This window comes from Psittacula echo, assembly GCF_963264785.1.
Source record: "Psittacula echo genome assembly, chromosome: Z".
Taxonomy (NCBI): domain Eukaryota; kingdom Metazoa; phylum Chordata; class Aves; order Psittaciformes; family Psittacidae; genus Psittacula; species Psittacula echo.
Window position 1 is genome coordinate 37,737,489 of NC_137742.1, and position 20,861 is coordinate 37,758,349.

The window sequence follows — 20,861 nt, forward strand, 5'->3', positions numbered from 1 at the left end:
ATAGCAGCTGGATGGCGACATATACTACAGTAGATGCCAACGGCCACAGAGCATACTTGTACCCATGACCATTTCTAAGAAGGTCTGATAATTCTCAGGCCACTACTTCTCTCAGAGCACACATCTGAAAGGGAACACACTGGACAGTACAGTATTTACATGACCTGCTAACACCCACCTATTTGCGGCTACTGCATTACCTCCTCAACACAGGAGTACAATGGGCACATAATTCCACAACGGAGGCTGGCAGCGTTTTAAGAGCAGTGTCCACCTTGGACTAAAAGTAATCAAATGCAAAACCAATGCATTAAAATACCAAGAAAAAAGTAAAGATTTTAAGAATACAACAGGTTGCAAATCCATGGTGCCCAGCCTGCAGCAAAGGATATCATCAATCCTGTTCTGCATCATTAAGGTCAGTTTCACAAAAAAAATAAAACTTAGCTTCCTTTTTTTTCTTTCTTCATGGGGTAACCAAAGGAAAATTCCACACAGAACACTATTTCACTACTCTTATTTCTAACTTTAAATATTATCTGAAAGAGATCTTACTTTGGCTCTGAGCCCTGGCAGAAAGTAGGATTTTTCAGCTAACAAGGGCCTGGAGGTTTTACAAGACCATGGGGATTTTCAAAGTATTCTTCCACTTTTGTGGGAGTCAAATTAATAGATCACATGCCACATCCAAAGTGGCATTTCATGGATTATTTTAAAAATGCACTTCTATTGTAACTTTAAGACTGCTTTAAGATACACAAGCAGTTAATTAAGTACAAACCCATAGCCTTTGCAATCACGGCTCTATTTTCTTTGTTCTGTAACAGACTTCCTAAGTAGCTGGCATTTTTTCCAAAGGCAAAAGACCAGCTAGAGTACCCTGCTTTTAATAACTGAAACTCTTTACTCTTGAGCTCTCATAATTTGCTTGCATGCATTTCAGTTTGTATTTCCATAGGCTTCAACATGCCAAAAGGCTGCTACTATTACTAATAGCAATGTTAATATTGCAGGGAAATATATAGGCAGGAAGGGGAAAGAGAACATATATCACATGCAAAATAATCACAACAGGAGCAAAAATTCATTCAACAGAGCCATACGTGTTCTGTAAAAAATCCACTAACAGACCACTATCATGCATAACAGATTTTAAGAGTTATTTTCATTTTATTGCTGCAACTGGAGATACACTGAGAACACTGGCAACACCTAAACAAATAGGTCTGCTTGATCTATTTTGCGCCTTTCTGCTGCAGCAGCTTCACTTAAAGCTATGCACCATTTTATGCTCCCTACCCAGAAAAAAACTGGTAATAAAACAGAAATTATCAAACCTGCAATGGCTCCCTTTTGCAAGGGCTCCACAGCTCAGAAAGGGATGCTCTGGCCATGGAAAACACCTCACCCAGATGCAAAACTGTTATTTCTCTATCTCACACACACCAGCTTGCAGTTCACACAAATGTGATGAGAACATCATCATGCTTCATGACCAGACAGGCAGTAAAGTCAAGAAGGTTGAGTTTGTGGGATTTTTACCATGTTGCTGCACCGTCCCACACAGGAAACAAACAGATGGAGTTTTAACTAATACACCCTGACATTAAATTCAAAAGCAAAATCTTTGTGGAGTTTTCAAGTGAACTGTGCTAGATCTGACATGCTTTCACTCCATACCCTACTTTACATGCTTCATACCACAGCCAGTAAAATAATGTTTCAGCCTTTACATATAGTTTCTGACTGGATATACTACATGTCACTCCCAAATAGCTTTGCTAGCTCATATGACTCCAAAAAGACCCACGCTGCTTTGAACACCAAGTCTACCAGCAACTCTAAAGTGCAACATACTTTATTTGAAAAGTGATACTCAACAAAGCAGCTTGAAGAGAAATGGAGACACATATTTCACTTGCCAACAGCTCAGTCAGTAGAAAAACACAGCTAAAAAAAATACAGCAGTGCACCACACCACAGCGTATGCCAAAGAGACCACAGAGAAATGAGCATCTGTGGTCTTATTCTTTAAGTCATAAACAGAAAAGCTATTAAACAAGGGCAGAAAGTTCATCACTAATCATGGATGTGATTTACTTTATTTCCCACTGTAATTTGATAAAGGTATTTGGAACTCAAACGAGGGACTGACAGCAGGATATCAGAAGACAGTGTCTGGCTTTCTGAAATGCACTCAAGGCAACTGTATGCTAACCTGGCTGCCTTCCCAAATGCAAATTTTAAGGGACACCTCAGAGGATGGATTAGCCATTGGCAGACACGCTCTACCACATGACACAGAATCCACCTCCCTCAGAGATGCTAAACCTTTATGTCCTCCACTTCGTGAAGGCCAAGGCCAATATTTCAAGGCAATGTCTAGAACTGGGTAGAGAGCATGATGCCAATATTGAGAAGGATCGAGCAAATCTTGCTTTTCTATCTGAAGTCCATTCATTGAAAGGATACACCCCATCTCAACCCAGTGAATAAGCTGCATCTGAAGAAATCAGGGGAGCAGCAGCACTGCCTTCCTGTGGCACACACCCAGTGAAAAAGCACCTCTGTTTAATGATGCCTGTCTTCACAGCTATTAATAATTTTATTACAATCCATACATAATTACGTTTGCACTATGTCATAAATATAACTTAAACTAGAAAAAAAACATGCACGATTCAAAGACAGTATTTTTGTGGTATCCCAACAATCTTCTTTTAGGTATTGATTTCTAAACTGATTTGTTATATCTAATCCAAATTTGCTGAGTTGGGTTTTGTGGTTTTGGTTTTTTTTAAAGCCACTTTCAGAGTAAACCCTGGATACTTTATTAACGGATACATATATATACTCCTAAATAATGATATATTTTTTGTTCATCAATGGTACAATACTCACCACTGTAACTGTACCACAGCGGTAAACAACATTTGGCTGAATTTTATAGTGTATTATTGTGTCATAACATGCCACTGAAGAAGTGCCTTCTCAACTTCAAGCAACTACGTCGGTTAGCATCATGAAGCATTAACAGACCTGAAATAATCATTCCTGTATAGCAAAAGCATAATCATATTTTCTCTCTATGTAACATTGCAACTTTTTTGTTTTATATTACTATTTATAGGATATACCTTTTATGCATTTGGCTGTAAAATTTATTCCTTCTCCTGAAAGGAGTGCTAAGCATGACAAGCACTCCTTTTCATGCTTAGGAACCCACCAACACATATAAAAAGTTTGAACTACTTTTTCCAACATACAGAATGACCTCTACTGCACTACTCAATCGCCTTTGTCGGCAGCCCTGCTTCAAAAGCCAATAAAGTGTAGAAGGAACAACTCTTTGAAATTCAGTAGGCACTCATTAACCAGGTTGCCCAGATCTTTTTCACACAGCACTAACAATGATGTGAATCCATGGGCACCTTAGGAAATTATTCGGGGTTTTCTAGATACCCTTACTAAAAATAAGTCCCACTGAAGATCTATGTGATACTGTCCTGGGTTCAGCAGTAGCAGTCAGTTTTAGAGTGTAGGCCACAGTTTGCTTTTACTTGGACGGGCGTCCAGTACACTTGGAACCGACTGCCCCAGGGGTGGAAACACAGCCCTACCATTTGCCATGGACTGATCCAGAATGCACTGGAACAGGGGCAAGCTCCAGAACACCTGCAATACATTGATGACATTATTGTGTGGGGTGATACAGCGGAAGAAGTCTTTGAGAAAGGGAGGGAAATAATCCAAATCCTGCTGAAAGCTGGTTTTGCCATAAAACGGAGTAAGGTCAAGGGACCTGCACAGGAGATTCAATTTTTGGGAATAGAATGGCAAGATGGACGTCGCCAGATCCCCACAGATGTGATCAACAAAATAACAGCAATGTCTCCACCAACTAATAAGAAAGAAACACAAGCTTTCTTGGGTGCTGTGGGGTTCTGGAGAATGCACGTCCCAAATTACAGTTCGATTGTAAGCCCTCTCTATCATGTGACCCGGAAGAAGAACGATTTTAAATGGGGCCCTGAGCAACAACGAGCCTTTGAGCAAATTAAACGTGAGAGGAGTATGGGCATGGTTTTCCCATCCCTCCTGGTTGCAGCAATGGAAGCAGAGCAACTGGCAACGCAGAGGTAAACCCATCCGGGCTGCTGCACTGTGGCAAGATATCGCTGCCCGGGTGCAGAACCTGGTGGTGAAGGTACGCCATGTAGACGCCCATGTACCCAAGAGTCGGGCCACTGAGGAACACCAGAACAACCAACAAGTGGATAAAGCTGCTAAGATTGAAGTGGCTCAGATGGACTTAGATTGGCAACATAAAGGTGAATTATTTTTGGCTCGGTGGGCCCATGACACTTCAGGCCATCAGGGCAGAGATGCAACATACAGATGGGCCCGTGATCGAGGGGTGGACTTAACAATGGACACTATTGCCCAGGTTATTCATGAGTGTGAAACATGTGCTGCAATTAAACAAGCCAAACGGTTAAAGCCTCTTTGGTATGGAGGACGATGGCTGAAGTACAAATATGGGGAGGCCTGGCAGATTGATTATATCACACTCCCACCAACCCGCCATGGCAAGCGCCATGTGCTTACCATGGTGGAAGCAACCACCGGATGGCTGGAAACATACGCTGTGCCCCATGCCACTGCCAGGAACACTATCCTGGGCCTTGAGAACCAGATTTTGTGGTGACATGGCACCCCAGAAAGAATTGAATCAGACAATGGGACTCATTTCCGGAATAACCTTATAGACACTTGGGCCAAAGAGCATGGCTTTGAGTGGGTATATCACATCCCCTACCATGCACCAGCCTCTGGGAAAATCGAACGGTACCATGGGCTGTTAAAAACTACACTGAGAGCAATGGGTGGGGGAACTTTCAAGCATTGGGGTACACACTTACCAAAGGCCACCTGGTTGGTCAACACCAGAGGATCTGCCAACAGGGCTGGCCCAGCCCAGTCAGAACTTTTACATATTGTAGAGGGGGACAAAGTTCCTGTGGTGCACATGAAGAATTTGCTGGGGAAGACAGGCTGGGTTATTCCTGCTTCAGGTAAAGGCAAACCCACTCGTGGGATTGCTTTTGCTCAGGGACCTGGATATACTTGGTGGGTAATGCAGGAAGATGGGGAAGTCCGATGCGTACCTCAAGGGGATTTGATTTTAGGGGAAAACAGCCAATGAACTCAATTGTACGCTGTTGCCTGCTATAGCCATCAACTAGAAGTCTGCAGGGCACCAGCGACTGGCCCTGACTTCCCTCCGACCATCATCCCAACAGAGAATGAACTTTGATAGAACCGGATGAGTTCTACAGTAAAGGAATGATCAGCATCAGCAGACAACGATCCAACACTGCACACAGCTTCTCCTGCTCTGAAAGACTGTTACAAGAGATGGAGCCCAACATCATGAACCGAACGGACTCAGTAGCTTTATAGGAATTGGTCCGTGCACTAAGATAACAGTGCACTGAAATGAGAGTGAGGGTATATGGAAAATGTGGGATCTGAGCATGACGTGAATGGTATGGAATAAGGGGTGGATACTGTCCTGGGTTCAGCAGTAGCAGTCAGTTTTCCAGTCCATGATGACTTCTAGAATGCCTGGACGACTGGGATTTCCTATTCGAGCTCGTTGTGTAATTAGTGCAGCCCATTTACTCCATGTCGCATCGGTTGCATGATGTGTAGAGGAGACCCTGCCTTTGAACATCCAGCCCAGAACGGGCAACCGGGGTGCCAGGAGGAGCTGTGCTTCAGTGCCAATCACCTCCGAAGCAGCTCGAACCCCTTCATAGGCTGCCAGTATCTCTTTCTCAGTTGGGGTATAGCTGGCCTCAGATCCTTTGTATCCCCGACTCCAAAAGCCGAGGGGTCGACCACTGTCGTGGTTTAAGCCCAGGCTGTAAATTAGAACCACGCAGTCTACTTCCCCCCCCCCACTCCCCAGAGGGATGGGGAGGAGAATCGAAAGAATGTAACTCCCACGGGTTGAGATAAGAACAGTCCAGTAACTCAGGTATAACACAAATCACTACTGATGCCACCAATAATAATAATGATAAGAGAAATAACAAGGGAAGAAAATATGATACCGCTCGCCGGAAAAGAGCCCGACCGAAAAGAGGACGTGCCCTTCCGGGTAGCTCCCAGTTACATCCCCGGGCATGACGTGCTGTGGTATGGAATACCTCTTTGGCTAGTTTGGGTCAGGTGTCCTGTCCCTGCTTCCTCCCGGCCCCTCCTCCTCCCTGGCAGAGCATCAGACTCACAAAGTCCTTGGTCAGTCTAAACATCACTGTTATCAGCTCTGTTCCGAGGCTGAAAGTCAAAAACACAGTGCTGCAACAGCTACTAAGAAGGAGAAAAACTGACTGCTACTGCTGAACCCAGGACAGTTACATGATCCGATATGTCAAGATTAAAATACACCAGAGCCCAGACCAGAAGAATCTGTTTCTCTTTGAGTGGACTCCAGCACCTTACCAGTAACAGTGGCTCACAGAACTGAAACTGCTTTTTCGCTTTAGTGCAGAATTAAGGAATTCCTTAGGTCCTGCAGGTCAACTGCAGACAAATGATGAACAGCAGTGCAAGTGGACTTGTGTCATCCTATGAAAACCACAAGGGCATACCATGATACCACTGGTAATGGGCAAGAAGCTGCAAGACAGAGGGAACCCATGTCAACAATTAAAAGGATCAGTTTTAAGGACCATCCATATCCTTCACACATCAGTTATCTGCAAGTTGCTACGCAGCACACGTCTGAGGTGCCTGCATTTGTAAAATTCCAGTTGCATTGCAGTTGCTCCCCTCAATTTTTTTGTCTTTGAAAAAAGATAAGAACCACTGCTGCCAGTAAATGTGCCACTACACGGCACCTACATGAAAGAACAAGAAATCTGAAAGCAAAATCTATGCCAATTATCTAGCTATACTGAGGAGCGGTAACAAGTCCGAAGGATACTGCCTTAAACTAAACCGGAATATTCAGTTTCTTTTGAAGACATCAAAAATTAATTCACACCAAGAGTGACATGTGTGAACCTTTTTCAGATTTAAAGACAAATGTCTAAGTTCTAAGCCAGATGAGAATGTCACCCCAACCACAGTATCAGCAGTGCCATGCTGTAATGAGGCCTCTGTACTATTCTACACATTCTAAATTTTACAGCCTTTGCATGCCCTAAGGGACCAGTCATTAAAAGGTCACTTGAGAAATAAATTACTTTCTCCCTTGTGGCAAGTTTCTGTGAAATAAAAACCTAATGTTGACACCTCCACACAGCAGTGTATTTATTGTCTGTTCCAGAGAGGGCAAGTAGGGCTATGAATCTCATGGCAGTTACAGAGACACACAACAGAAACCAGAAAAATAAGAGAATTGAACAGGCATGGCTGGGAAAATTTCCTCTCTACCATGCACACTACCTTCAGTCATGAGCACAAATAAAAGCACCAAACAATCCTCCTCTTCCCATCCCTTTCGTTCTCTACTCATGTCTTTTTGAAAGACGCTTCTAAAAACCAAGTGTCCTAGGAGAATTATTAAAATCCTAATCATCAAGAGCAAATAGTGTTTGAAACAGCTGAGCAGGCATGGTAGACAAGTTTTTTAAGGAAAGCAAACTTCCACAAAAGCTGTCTTTCTTCTTGCGTAAGAAAGATTCTAGGAACTCCTCTTCCTCCTCCAAAAAATGTGGCATCATTCACAGAACTGCTATTTTTAGCTGAAAAATAACAAATACAGATTTAATGCAACCCTTTCCTGAATTTACTCAATTCTCGAATACCTGAACACAGACTTAGGGTGTGAAATATAAGCACTTAAATCAATTTCCTATTCCCTCAGAAGAGGCATGCAATTCAAAAGAACAAGATCAAAAGAGCAATATCATTTATAGCGTTTTCCCATATGCTCATTTGTCATAATGTTGACAGATGTATAAATTGAGTAGACTTGAATATGCAATACAATTCAATGAGAGAATGTGTAACTCTGAACAGCCAGCAGTCAGCATCCTTCAGTTTGAACAATCTGCCAGTAGACAGGAAAAAGGAAGGGGAAAAACCGAACACTGCACAATCCCACAGACTGTGACTAAACACATATGAAGCAAAACCAAACACCACTTACTTCAGATTTGGAGGATGCATTTTCCTCCACATCAGAATCACTGGCATCTACAATATCATCAAACGGTGGCAGAGTAGGTGTCTTCCTTTCCAGTGAATCGCTTTCAGTTTTGACTCTTCCCACCTTGGGCTGAGATCTATTCTTTGTCTGTTTTTTGTCAGCTGAACAAGTAAGAATCAGTGGTGGGGCACTAGAGAAACTTTTAAATAAGAAATCTGGGCCACTTTTTCTTCTTTTTTTTGCTGAAGTTTCATCAGAGTCCACAACAGAAGGCCTTTTTGCGAGGGTCTTCTTTTCCTGCTGCTGCCCACCTGTTACTGTAAGGATGGAGGTGTTTTCAGATTTCAGCTCCTTGGGTACAGGTTTGGGTTCCTTGAAGGCCATCTTAGAAACTATTTTGTCATCTTTTAGTGGTTTGTTTTCTTTGGGTTTCTTAGAGGATTCTTTGGAAGATTTGTTGTGTTCCCTGGAAGGTTCTTTGAAGGCACTTTTATGTTCTTTTGAGTCTTTAGAAGTCTTTTCCTTGTGCTCCTTTGTTAACTTGTAGGTCTTTGAAAAACTGTTACTACTACTGCTGCTACTTGTGTTCAGAATCCTAGTTGGGTCCTGCAAAAGGGAAATACAAAATTTAACTTACAAAACCCCAAAAAAGAACCCTTAAAGCTCTGAAAGACAGACAAAATATGGATGCAAAATTCACATTAAAAACTTGGAACTGCAGGTTGAAAACCAGAAAATGCAAATGCCTATTTAAGAACAGATCAAACCCCATCATTTTGGGCAACTTATCTGCGATAGCGGTAGAACATGAGCAGTTACCATGCTTGTCAATATCTGCAAGATAAGTTATTTTTTATCTTAAGAATTAGCTATGTTTTTTAAGAAACATTGTAAGATGAACATAAAGACGGTTTAGGAAATTTTAACCATGTCGATTAGCTATGAGAAAAAAAAAATTGTAAGGAAAGATCAAGCTAAGAACCATATACTGCCAACAGAATTACTTCAGGATTAGAGCGAAACGTGCTCCTGTTATACTGCAGGCAGAGTTTGACTTCTCTACTGTGATTGTCTTTCCAGCTTTTGCCAGATCCTTTCCCTCATACAGAATAGCAACTCTGGGTCCAGCCTGGATATGGAAGATTTGATTTGACACAAAACATCTCAGCAGTTCATGTTTTTTATGGAAAACCTCCTTGACTAAAAAAGCTCTCCTCTGTATTTATTGCTGCTGTCTCTGCTGAATATTTGATAGCACTTTTTAAAATCAACTAAACATGAGGGATTTCTGAAAGGGTGATGACTCAGAGATCTTAAAGGGAAAAGCAGAAAGAGCAGAATTCTTCACTCAGTTGAATCTGAAAGTCAAAGTGAGAAGGAAAGTGGTGACCTGTAGCTAGAGCTGGCAAGAACAGAACTGAACCCCATGCTATGGGTCATATGGGATCCTTTCTTCTGAGAATTAATACCTAGGAATTCTCAAAAAGATGAGGATAGCCCCAGCACTGCCTACCTTCCACTTAAAACTACTAGCAGTAGGTGCTCAGAACCTCAAAAATATCCAGTAGCCTAACTGCACTGTTATAAAGGGTAATCACCTGTAGTACTCTCTCCAGAAACAAGCTTCATTTTTATATGACTTTCAATCTGCAAAGTGACATTTCCATTTACAGAAACCTATGGTCAAGCTGTTCAAGTTTAGGTTGCTTACTTCCAAGCTGATTATAAGCACTTTTAACTATATATTGCCTATCATCTAAGAAACTTTTAGAAAGACACACTTCAACAAATATATTGCATTACAATATCGCACCAGTGTTATACAGATAAGGGGTTTGGCTGGGATACAGTTAACTTTCTCTGTAGTAGCTGGTCCAATGCTGTGTTTTGGCTTTAGTCTGGGAACAATGCTGATAACACACCGATGTTTTAGCTGTTGCTCAGCAGGGCTTACCCTGATAAAGGACTTCTCAGTCTCTCATGCTCTGCCAGTGAGGAGGGGCACAAGAAGCTAGGAGGGAGCAGAAACAGAACACCTGACCCAAACCACAGCATGTCATGCCCAGTATATAAACTCGAGGGAGTTGGCAGTGGCATGGGTGTGGAGGTTATCACTACTCAAGACAGGATGGGTATCAGTCAGCAGGTGGTGAGCATCACTCGTGTTTTCTGAACTTTCATTTTTCCTTCTTCCCATTACATTAATATTATTGTTATTATTATTTCAAAATATTAATTTCAATTATTATTCTGTTCTACTTAATTTCAATTATTAAACTGCTCTTGTCTCAACCCTCATGTTGTACCTCCTTCCAATTCTCATCCCCATGCTGCCCTGCATGGGGCAGGAAAGGATGGGAAGTGAGAATACAGCTGTGTGGTACTCAGTTACTAGCTACGCTTAAACTATGATGGCTAGGTAACTAATTTCCACCACCCCCCCTTTTTTTTTTCCTTTTTCCTTCTCCTAAATGCACAGACTAAACATTAGAAGTTGTAAGTTACGGAATCTTAACTTGAGCAGTGAACAAATGAATTCACATGATGATTCACCAGTCTGGACAAAGCAGATAGAGCCCTGGGTTTTTTGTGTTTGTTTGTTGTGTTTCTTAATAACCTTGTGAAATAATACTTAAATCACAGAGAATGTTGTTCTGTAAATTTGAGATATGCAAAAGGACTGTGACAGCTGCTCAACAGATAACATATTTGCAGATTAAAACTAAACTCTTTAACTACAAGGCAAAAAACAGTTTGAACTTTCTGTGTATCTTGCAGGGTGGGATTCTGACTTCACATCACGAAATATAATTCCCAGGTTGGTTGAAATGGTTTTGAATAAGCAGTATCCTCTGGAAATCATTTCAGACCTATCCAGTTGCTGACAAGACACTAGGAACCTAATTAGCAAATGAAGCAGTTAGGGGGAAGAGGGGTGGTTCATTAAGTTTTATGAAGTCATTAAACTGAGCACACTGTTATGGCCATGCCAGTCTACTTTACTCTGGGTTTAGCCTACAATTTAGTACTAGTGGTCATAAAAATATGCATTATTTTCATTTGCAATAAATAATGTTATGCCTATTGGAAAGATCAGTCTATGTTAAGCCAGTGGACTGGAATTAATCTAAAATATGCCCCCTGCTCTAAAGAGGAAAAGAGAAAGAAAATAAAAAATCACTCAGGGAAATTCAGGTTACTGTTGAATACAAATGTGTTTACTATTTGGTAAAAACACTGATTAGGAAGGGTGAAAAAAAAAAAAAAGGTGAAAAAACCCATAACAAAATCCAAACCACAACACTTTGAAAGCCTCCACAAATACTGTGGTTTGCTAGCTGCATGCTGTAGACAAATTTACCTACTGCTAGTTCTTGCATATTATTAGTGTCACACATTTAGAAAGCTTTCCACACTTCAGCTTGTCCAGCCCTCCAAACTACTATGAACAAGGACATCAGGAGAATTAGAAGCAGATGGAGAATTACAAGGCTCACTGGTTTGACAGAGAAATCCAAAAGGGGGAGCATAAAACAATTTTATTTCTTTTTCCTGGTCACTCACGGGAATAAGATCTTTTGGGGTTTTGTTTATACAGTAAACCTCATTTCACTGCAGCTGACACCACACTAATTCCAAAAGACAATCATCCCAACAAAGCTAATCAAGCTGCTTCTCTGTATTGTGTGTATGTAGTATTTCCGTAATACAAACAAGCACAGTAATACCACTGATTTAAAGCCAACACAAGTTATCACTAGCTAGTCGGCAGCTATTTTTTATATTCTGAGAAAATGCATAAAGTAAGGTTTCATGCATTTCCGCATGTCTTCTGTATTTCCAAGATTAAAGCTTTGTTTCAGAATCACAGTACTGGGGCTCACTAATACCATCTGCATAAAGTTAAAACACAAAATCATGGAACTTCAGAAATACAAGCATCTATGTTTTTAAATAATTATTTCAGAAGAGGATGTGACAGAAAGCAGATTGGTATTTCTCTCCTACTTCATACTGCATTGGTTTGTTTTTCGTAAGTAAATGCTAAACCAACAATACCACTTGGTTGCACTGGTTTTACTGCCTCCACTGCAATTCTTCTCTAACCAGAAAGTCTTTGTCCTTTGTAATGTGTGTGCATCTGTGGTGCTTTGTAACGGCAAATGGGTAATCAAACATTCTTAGGTTCTGGTTTTCCATACTTAAAGCTTAAAACTGACCTCAAAGCTTACTTTCACATTCACAGACAGAAAAAAAAATCAAAATCAAGCGAAGCACATCACAGGGCTATTGCTGCAGAAGAAAAATTCCCAAATCATCTAGTACAGACATAGGGACTACATGCACCCACAGTTTCAGTACAGGCAACTTAAAACCAAGAGCTACCAAGACCTTTCTACAGCTCCTATTGTAGAGGCATATTTAAATTAAATTAAGACATTGAAATTGTTCCATCACTAGGGCTATTCCAAATGACAAAACCAAAAACCTGTTTACACATTGTCTGGAATTCTCCTGCTGTCAAACCAAACAAAAAACGTAAGACAAAACTCCAAGGCTTCTCAACTCCTAGGATTTATAATAAAAAACTCAAAATTCTTTGTTATGCTAAACCCAAGGTTACTTCGTGTCTCCATTTCTCAAAAACAACTGATGATCCTAAGGCAGATATTTACAACTCTTTTCCAAGTCTACAACTCTTTTAGAAATTACATTTCTTTTACAAACCTATTTACAAGAGTAGACTTAGATTAGATACTAGGAAGAAATTCTTCAATATGAGGGTGGTGTGGCACTGGCACAAGTTGCCCAGAGAAGCTGTGGCTGCTCCATCCCTGGGGCCCAGCACCATTCAAGGCTGGACAGGACAGAGCTGTAAGCAACCTGGTCTAATGGAAAGTGTCCCTGCCCATGGCAGGGGTTTGGAACTAAATGATCTTTAAGGTCCCTTCCAACCCAAACCATTCTATGATTTTATGAGATAAAAAGAACTGTTACTTATTAGTATGTGTTTCAAGTTGGACGGGAAGAGACAGACTGTTGGAAGGAGGTGAAAAACTGTGTGTCCATACTGACTGGCGAGAAACAGTATATTGATATAACATCTCTTCCCACTGTTAAAAACTCCAGTGATCAGCATAGAAGGTTGAAAAAAGAGTGATTTCACATAAACAGCACTGTTGCTGAACATTCGTACTTTGAAACCACAGTTAAAAAATACCCAAAACTTGGGCAACAATTTTACAGATATTGAATATAATAGTGGAATGTGATGCATGTCTAACCTCCTACAGTTATGGGTCAGACTCTCCGCAGGTGGCTGGCTTGCTTCAGCACAACTGAAAGGTTTCAGACATTCATTCATAAGGATGAGTGCAGAAAACATGCAATACTCCCTTCACCATGCTTTGCCCCAACCACACTCTACACTTGTCAGGTTTCTACACCAGTCAAAAGTTCATTGTCTGAATATGGTTCAAAAAATGAGCAGCATTTGCTTACAAAAAAATCTACACTGGAGATTCAAGACTACCATGTACAGTTACTAGATAGAGCATTAGTGTATGACTTGGTATCATGTCTGTACCTCCCTGAAATACTTCTGCAGGTGTTTGGGTTGCTTATTTAGGCCAAACCTCAGTATACCTGCTCTGGCATACAATGCAGGACATGGGTGAAACAACACTACAGCTGAATCTGAAGAAGTGATTGGAAACTGGACTCTAGAGTGCTACCCAACCTCATAAGGCCCCTACTATAAATGGTGCTGTTGAAGTAACTCATCTTCAGTATCTGAGTAGAGCACTCAAAAAGTTATCTTCAGCACCTGGTTTAGCCACATGCCTTCCTTTTATGTATTAAGCAGTCACTCTAGCATGTCAAAGTAAGCAACTTCAGTCCAATCCTCAGAATTTACATCAGCTCCTCATTAGGAAAGTAATGCTGACAAACTTCCAAGGTATTCTTATTGTTGTGACACATTCCTGTTAATGGACACACTTAAGCATACTCATAGTCATTATCTGACCATTCTTACAAGATACAAGATTGGCACAGCTATCAAACATGAAAGTTATTGATAAAAATGTGTACACTCCCTTGCAGTATGCACACTGCAAGATCTGAAATACATAGGATAAGATGCTAAGAAAGAAAGCCAAAACCCAAACGATTTAACAGAATGGAGAAAAGGTATACATGCTAATTCACTTATGAAGCAAGTCATTGTGTTGCATTTCATCTGAATAAATTTCAAGATTCTCTTTATTCTCCCACACCATTAACTCACTCTGCCAAAGTGAAGAAATTACCTGCTGTTTGAGAAAGGTCTACTTGTATTACTCAGAAGGTTCATTGAACTACACCTTTTTACCATACTTTAGGTTGGGAATTCAATTTTGTTTTCTAGAGACTGATGACACATTGTTGTCTTTGAAATACCTAGCAAAGAACGAACCCCTGAAATCTAAACAAAATTAAAAATTCTAAAGAACACATCTTCAAGTTTCACTTTACACAATTATCTCTAAAAGTATTAAAAAAATACCGAATAAATGAAACAATTATTATATTTTCTCACATTCTTTACATTTCAGTAGCTCACACTTCCATCACCAGAATCCCCCAATTCTACAACAGAACATCAGAATTTCTCCTGGGAAAGGAGGAAAACAATTACATATGTAAAATAATCAGAAAAGCCATACTTTCACTGACACCTATTCTGACAGCAATCCTTGTTCTGTATTATTTTAATATGATAAGTGCACAACAAAGAAATAAAAAGACCTATTATCATTGGATTATGTCATGAGATTGCAAAAATACCTAGAAATATTAGTAATTCCCATGGAAAGCAACACTAATTCAAGTATCTTCCAGCAAAATAATTCTCACCTTTGGCCCATGAGATAATTTCTTCTTCACTTCCGAAAAAGACATGGGGTTACTAGGAAGGCTGGGGAGATGTAGGCTCTGTCCTGAAGACAACGATGTGCCATCTGGCATTACCATGATCTGTTGTAAGAGGGAAAGCATGTCAGTCAAACATTTACCAGAGACAGGAAGAGTTTCACCTGCCTAAAAATGAGCATATCACAATGGTATGACAAAAAAACCTCTCCAGCAAACAGTACCCATGTATTAAGGTAAACACACTGCCATACTCTATTTATAATGAGTAAATCACATCCTTCCATTTCCATGTAAATACAATGCAAGCCCCTCAGAAAATGGCGTAACTTGTTCTATTCCTTACATGCTGTAGTGGTTTAAGCCCAGCCGGTAACTCAGAACTATGCAGCTGCCTGCTCACTCTACCCCCGCTTCCCCCCTGCCCCGCCCCAGCTCCAGGAGGGATGGCGAGGAGAATCAAAAGAATGTAACTCCCACGGGCTGAGATAAGAGCAGTCCAGTAACTAAGGTATAACACAAATCACTACTGCTGCCACCAATAATAATAATGATAAGGGAAATAACAAGGGAAGAGAACACAACCACTCACCACTCACTGACCGATATCACTGCCTGACCCAAGCAGCGATCTAGTGTTCCAGGTAACTGCCCCCAGTTCTACATCCTGGGCATGACGTGCTGTGGTATGGAATACCTCTTTGGCTAGTTTGCGTCAGGTGTCCTGTCCCTGCTTCCTCCCGGCTTCCCCTCCTCCCTGGCAGAGCATGAGACTCACAAAGTTCTTGGTCAGAGTAAACATTACTGAGCAACAACTAAAACCATCAGTGTTACCAGGCTGAAAGTCAAAAACACAGCACTGCACCAGCTACTAAGAAGGAGAAAAATGACTGCTGCTGCTGAGCCCAGGACACATGCCATGACACCTGAGTCCGCAATACATTTTCTCTCAAGCCCAGTACCCTTGGAAGTTCATCCTACCTGCACTAAACTGTTCTGCAGGCTGTGGACATCCTATAAATGAGGATGTGCAGTAATCTTTGCTTTCTACTAAAGCAAAGTGAAGGAAGATTGTAATGGGTACAGGTAGGAAGGTTAGGGTGGCAGGGACAGCCTCTGTTGAGGAGAGGCCAGGGAGTCCCTTGTGCCAGACACAGCTGGCTGTCACACACCCACTGTAGGACATGGCAGTGCCTCACTGAAAATAGTTGTAAGGGCAAAACACCGCACAGGCAGAGGAGGTGACAAACTGCAGTGGGAACACCAAGAATGAGGGGAAGAGGTGCTCTGGGCGCTGGGAAAGGTATTTCCCTGCAGTCCATGGAAAGCGCATGCTGGAGCAATTCTTGAAGGACTTCAGCCCGCAGAGAGGTCCCATGCTACAGCAGGGGGAAAGTGTGAGGAGGAGGAGAGGCAGAGAGGAGCTGTTACAGATTGACTGCAAACGCCATCCCCCTGTGCTGCTTGGCGAGGTGGAGATAGATAAGTCCTGAACAAAGGGGTGAGGGTGAGCATGGGAAGGTGGTGCTGAGCAGTGGTGGTGTTTTCTTCTTTTACTTTGTTTCATGTTACCCAAATCCATTTTAATTTGCAACAAAATTAAATTAATTTTCCCCAAGTTGAGTCTGTTTTGCACATGACAGTAACTGGTGAGCAATCTCCCTGTCTTTACCTTAACCCATGAGCCTTCTTCTCCTATCTTCACTCCTGCCATGTCGAGGAAGCAGACTGACCAAGTGCCCAGGTGCAAGTTCATCACCCAGACCAGCTTAACCCACCTCAAATATACAGTGTAAGAACAGCCTAAGGTTTTAACGTGAAAGCTGTGCAGCTCTATCTTCAACTTCAAGCTTCTAGCTTATCTGGAGTACAGTAAACTGGATGGCTGCTGAGCAGGCAGCATTTTTGCTATAACAAGGTTCTACCTCCCTTCCTTGAGTTTAAGCACTCTTCAGTACATTTACACAGATAAGTTCACTGTCACAGAGCAGTTACTAGGTATGTAAAGGTTATGCCTTCCATCTGAGAGTAGCTTAACTATCTCCTGTCTTCTACTCTGGTGCTGCAGTGCCTGAATTTTACTACTTCCTAGCACAGCTATTCATTTATCTATTGTTTCAAACCCTAAATGCCAGAGACAGCTTACCTGCTGTCTGACAAGCCCTGCAAAGCTGGCAAGAAGTTGCAGAGCTCTGTACCTACAAAGAAATATCTCTCTCCACCCATTCCCATGCACAACATTGCACCTGGTTTAGTGGATGGCCTGTGTGTGGTCACCTCTTCCCATGGCCAAAACACCCTCTGACACTGGGGCTGGGGAGATCCTGACACATTCCATGCCTCAAGTAAACTACATCAGAAGGTTAGGAAGAGCAGAATTAGGACATCTGAGGTCTGGCAGACTTGGAAAATCCAGTTCCATTCAGTGAAAAAATAACGACAACAAAATCTAAACAGTCCAAACTGTGAGCCCTGAAAAGATCAAATATATTGAACCCTGCTGTCTGTTATTTCATTTTAAACCCTATGAAAAATATGAAAAACTTGGATTCAAAATTTTAGCACGATTAATGTATGCAGCAAGACAGAACTTCAATTCAAACTGCAGACTTTACTGTCAGTAGAGAAGATAAAAGACCAGGAAAATCTCATGTAAATTTAACTTTTTGGCCCCTATGATACAAACCACATCTCTGACTGCCAAACTTGTTTCTGTCAGAAAAACGATATGGTCCTTATTAAAATAACCTATATATAAAAAAAAAAAAAACAACAAACAAGCAAAAAAAACCCCACAAAAAATCACTAAATCACTTGCCTCCTCCTCCTTCTCACAGAATAAAGTTAATACTAGAATTCAGTAACTCTTCAGAAACTCTTCCAAAACACTTGTTTTCTTGCCAAGATCATATGTATAAAAAGTCCCTGCATTAGAAACACTTTACAGAATTGAGATGCATTTCCCTTTTGGCTAAATTTAGGAAAGAGACAGCTATACATCCCGTTTAAGTTTACTGAAAGAGCTCATCTGACAGAATTATAGCAACTTCTGCAGTGGGTAACTGCCCACTTCTCATTAGTCAAGCACATAAACACACAGGCTGGGAGATGCACTTCAACCAGCTTCTAGAGCAAGTCCCCACCTTTACATCAAAGGCACAGCATTTACTGCTTAAGTGTGTGTATGCATGTCTATGTATATGGCTGTATTAAGACAAGGCTACCAGAACAGCAAAACGTGGGAAATGACCACATTTGCAGTAAGCTGCTAATTCTGCAGCAGGACTGCACGCTAATCAGAAGCATAGCAAGAGCTCTCCCAGTCCAGCCATGCTATGCGCACTGGTTTTTTTTACTCAATTCCTCCCTTCTGCACTATAAGGCTACAGCTAGCTTACAGTTGCAAAGAGCACATCCCGTCAGTGCAGGACACTGCCAGAGCCCATGCTGAAGCCAGGCACCCAAGACCACTCACAGCTTGTACTTGGCTTCTCCCACAAGGGATCACTTCAGTGAGAAAACCCAGGCACATTACTAATTCTTCCCCTCAGCCCCTTCCACAAGTCAACAGCTCAGTGGGATTAGACAAACTGGTGGAGTGAGGCACCGTGCTGCTGTTAACAAAGCAAGGTGAGACAACATCTGGGCTCTAAACAAATCAGTTTAAACAGACATGTAATCAGACTCTGAATTCACCCGTATGTGAAGCATGAAGTTATGATTACAGTTTTGCTGTTCCCTCAAAAACACAGTTTGACTATATTTAAGCAGAATAGAGGTCTAGCTAATCTCACAGCTGGTCTTTGATGTAGTCAACAGTGACAGTAACAGGCCATGTAAAAGTAAGGAGTAAAAGTAGGGAGTTAAACATGCTTCTTCACAAGCATTAGAGGGCTTTAAAAAACCATCAGTGGATTTGAGTACCTGGTACTGGATAAGCATGAAAAACACGGTAAAGAGAAAAGTTTCACACTTTAATATCAGGGTACGAATGATGTAGGAATTACCAAATAGGCTGTATTAAGAAATGTGTCAACGGAGGTGATAGTCCTACTCTGTGCCGCCCTGTTGCAGCACCACCTTAAGTATTCTGTGCAGTTTTAGGCACATCAATATAAGGACACCAAATTATTAGAGTGTGTCCAGAGGAGGGTGACCAAGGTGGTGAAAGGTCTTGAGGGCCATACTTAAAAGGAGCAGTTGAGATCGCTTGGCTTGTTCAGCTTGGACAAGAGAAGGCTGGGGGGAACATCATGGCAGTCTACAACTGCCCCAAAAGGTGCAGTGGAGAGTGAGGCGCTGAACTCCTCTCTCTGGTGACCAGTGGTAGGACATTAGGAAATGGAATGAAGCTCATATTGGACATTAGGAAAAGGTTCTTCACTGAGGCTGGTCACTGGAACAGGCTCCCCAGGGAAGTGGTTGTGGCATCAAGCCTGTCAGAGTTCAGGGAGCGTCTGGATGATGCTCTTCATCATATGGTTTATTTTTAGTAGTCCTGCAAGGAACAGGGAGTTGTACTTGATGATCTTTATGGGACCCTTACAACTAGAGACATTCTATCATTCTACGTACTCACGCTGGGTTTCTTTCTTTCTTTTTTAATTTAAAAAAAAATATATATTTTAACGTTTACCTGTTGGTGAGAACTTTGTAATTCTCATGAACAGAAATTCTTTGCACCTATAGGAAGCAGCTAATATACTATTACAAGAAAAAGAGGCTTCTAAAAACAGACAGGCCATAAAAGGAAGGCTAAAGTAAATGTGGGCCCACTGCTCCAGGGGCAAGAGACTTCCTAACAAAGAACATGGCTTATGTACTCAGTGTTCTTTTAGCCTCTGTTTACACTGGTAACATATTGTTTCTTCAGGCCTCCAAGGTACCTGAGCATCCTCACAGAGCCTTCAGTGGTGAGTCAGTGCCACAATAGAGGAGGACTGAGTTCAGGTGAACTTCATCCACAGAAACACTAAGGTCCATGAGACAAGACTGGATGCAGGGGTACTGAAGGAGATGGTTAGTTTCATTGCAAGGCAGCACTCCATTGTCGGGGTTTAAGCCCAGGCCGTAAATCAGAACCACGCAGTCTACTCCCCGCCCCACCCCCCGGAGGGATGGGAGGAGAATCAAAAGAATGTAACTCCCTCGAGTTGAGATAAAAACAGTCCAGTAACTAAGGTATAACACAAATCACTACTGCTACCACCAATAATAATAATGATAAGGGAAATAACAAGGGAAGAGAATACGATACCACAAGCCGGAAATGAGCCCGACAGAGAAAAAGGGACGTGCCCTTCCGGGTAACTCCCAGTTACCTCCCCAGGCATGACGTGCTGTGGTATGGAATACCTCTTTGGCTAGTTTGGGTCAGGTGTCCTGTCCCTGCTTCCTCCCGGCTTCTCCTCCTCCCTGGCAGAGCATGAGACTCAAAAAGTCCTTGGTCAGGGTAAACATTCTGACCAGCAACTGAAAACATCGGCTTTATCAGTATTATTCCCAGGCCGGAAGTCAAAACCACAGCGCTGCATCAGCTACTAAGAAGGAGAAAAACTGACTGCTGCTGCTGAACCCAGGACATCCATCATCTTCAAAATATTGTGGTGATTAGGAAAGTTTCCTGATGGCTAGGGAAAGGTAAACATCACATTCATCTTCGAGAAAGAAGATGCAGGGAACAGGAGTCCCATCAGTCTCACTTCAGTCCCTTGGAAGTACAGAGAAAATCTTCATGGAAGCTACTTCCAGCCACTGGAGAGACAAGAATGTGACTGAAAGCAGT

General features: G+C 41.8%; 1 protein-coding gene across 1 annotated transcript in view; it reads right to left on the reverse strand.

The window, feature by feature from the left end:
* The window catches only part of MLLT3 (MLLT3 super elongation complex subunit), a gene marked incomplete at both ends in the record, with an annotated part of 125,300 nt that overhangs the window by 25,565 nt on the left and 78,874 nt on the right, over positions 1 to 20,861 (reverse strand). Inside the window, 2 exons of the mRNA XM_080638300.1 lie at positions 8,165 to 8,770; positions 15,062 to 15,181. Coding sequence (XP_080494426.1) covers positions 8,165 to 8,770; positions 15,062 to 15,181 — 726 coding nt within the window. The remainder of the gene's footprint in view (positions 1 to 8,164; positions 8,771 to 15,061; positions 15,182 to 20,861) is intronic.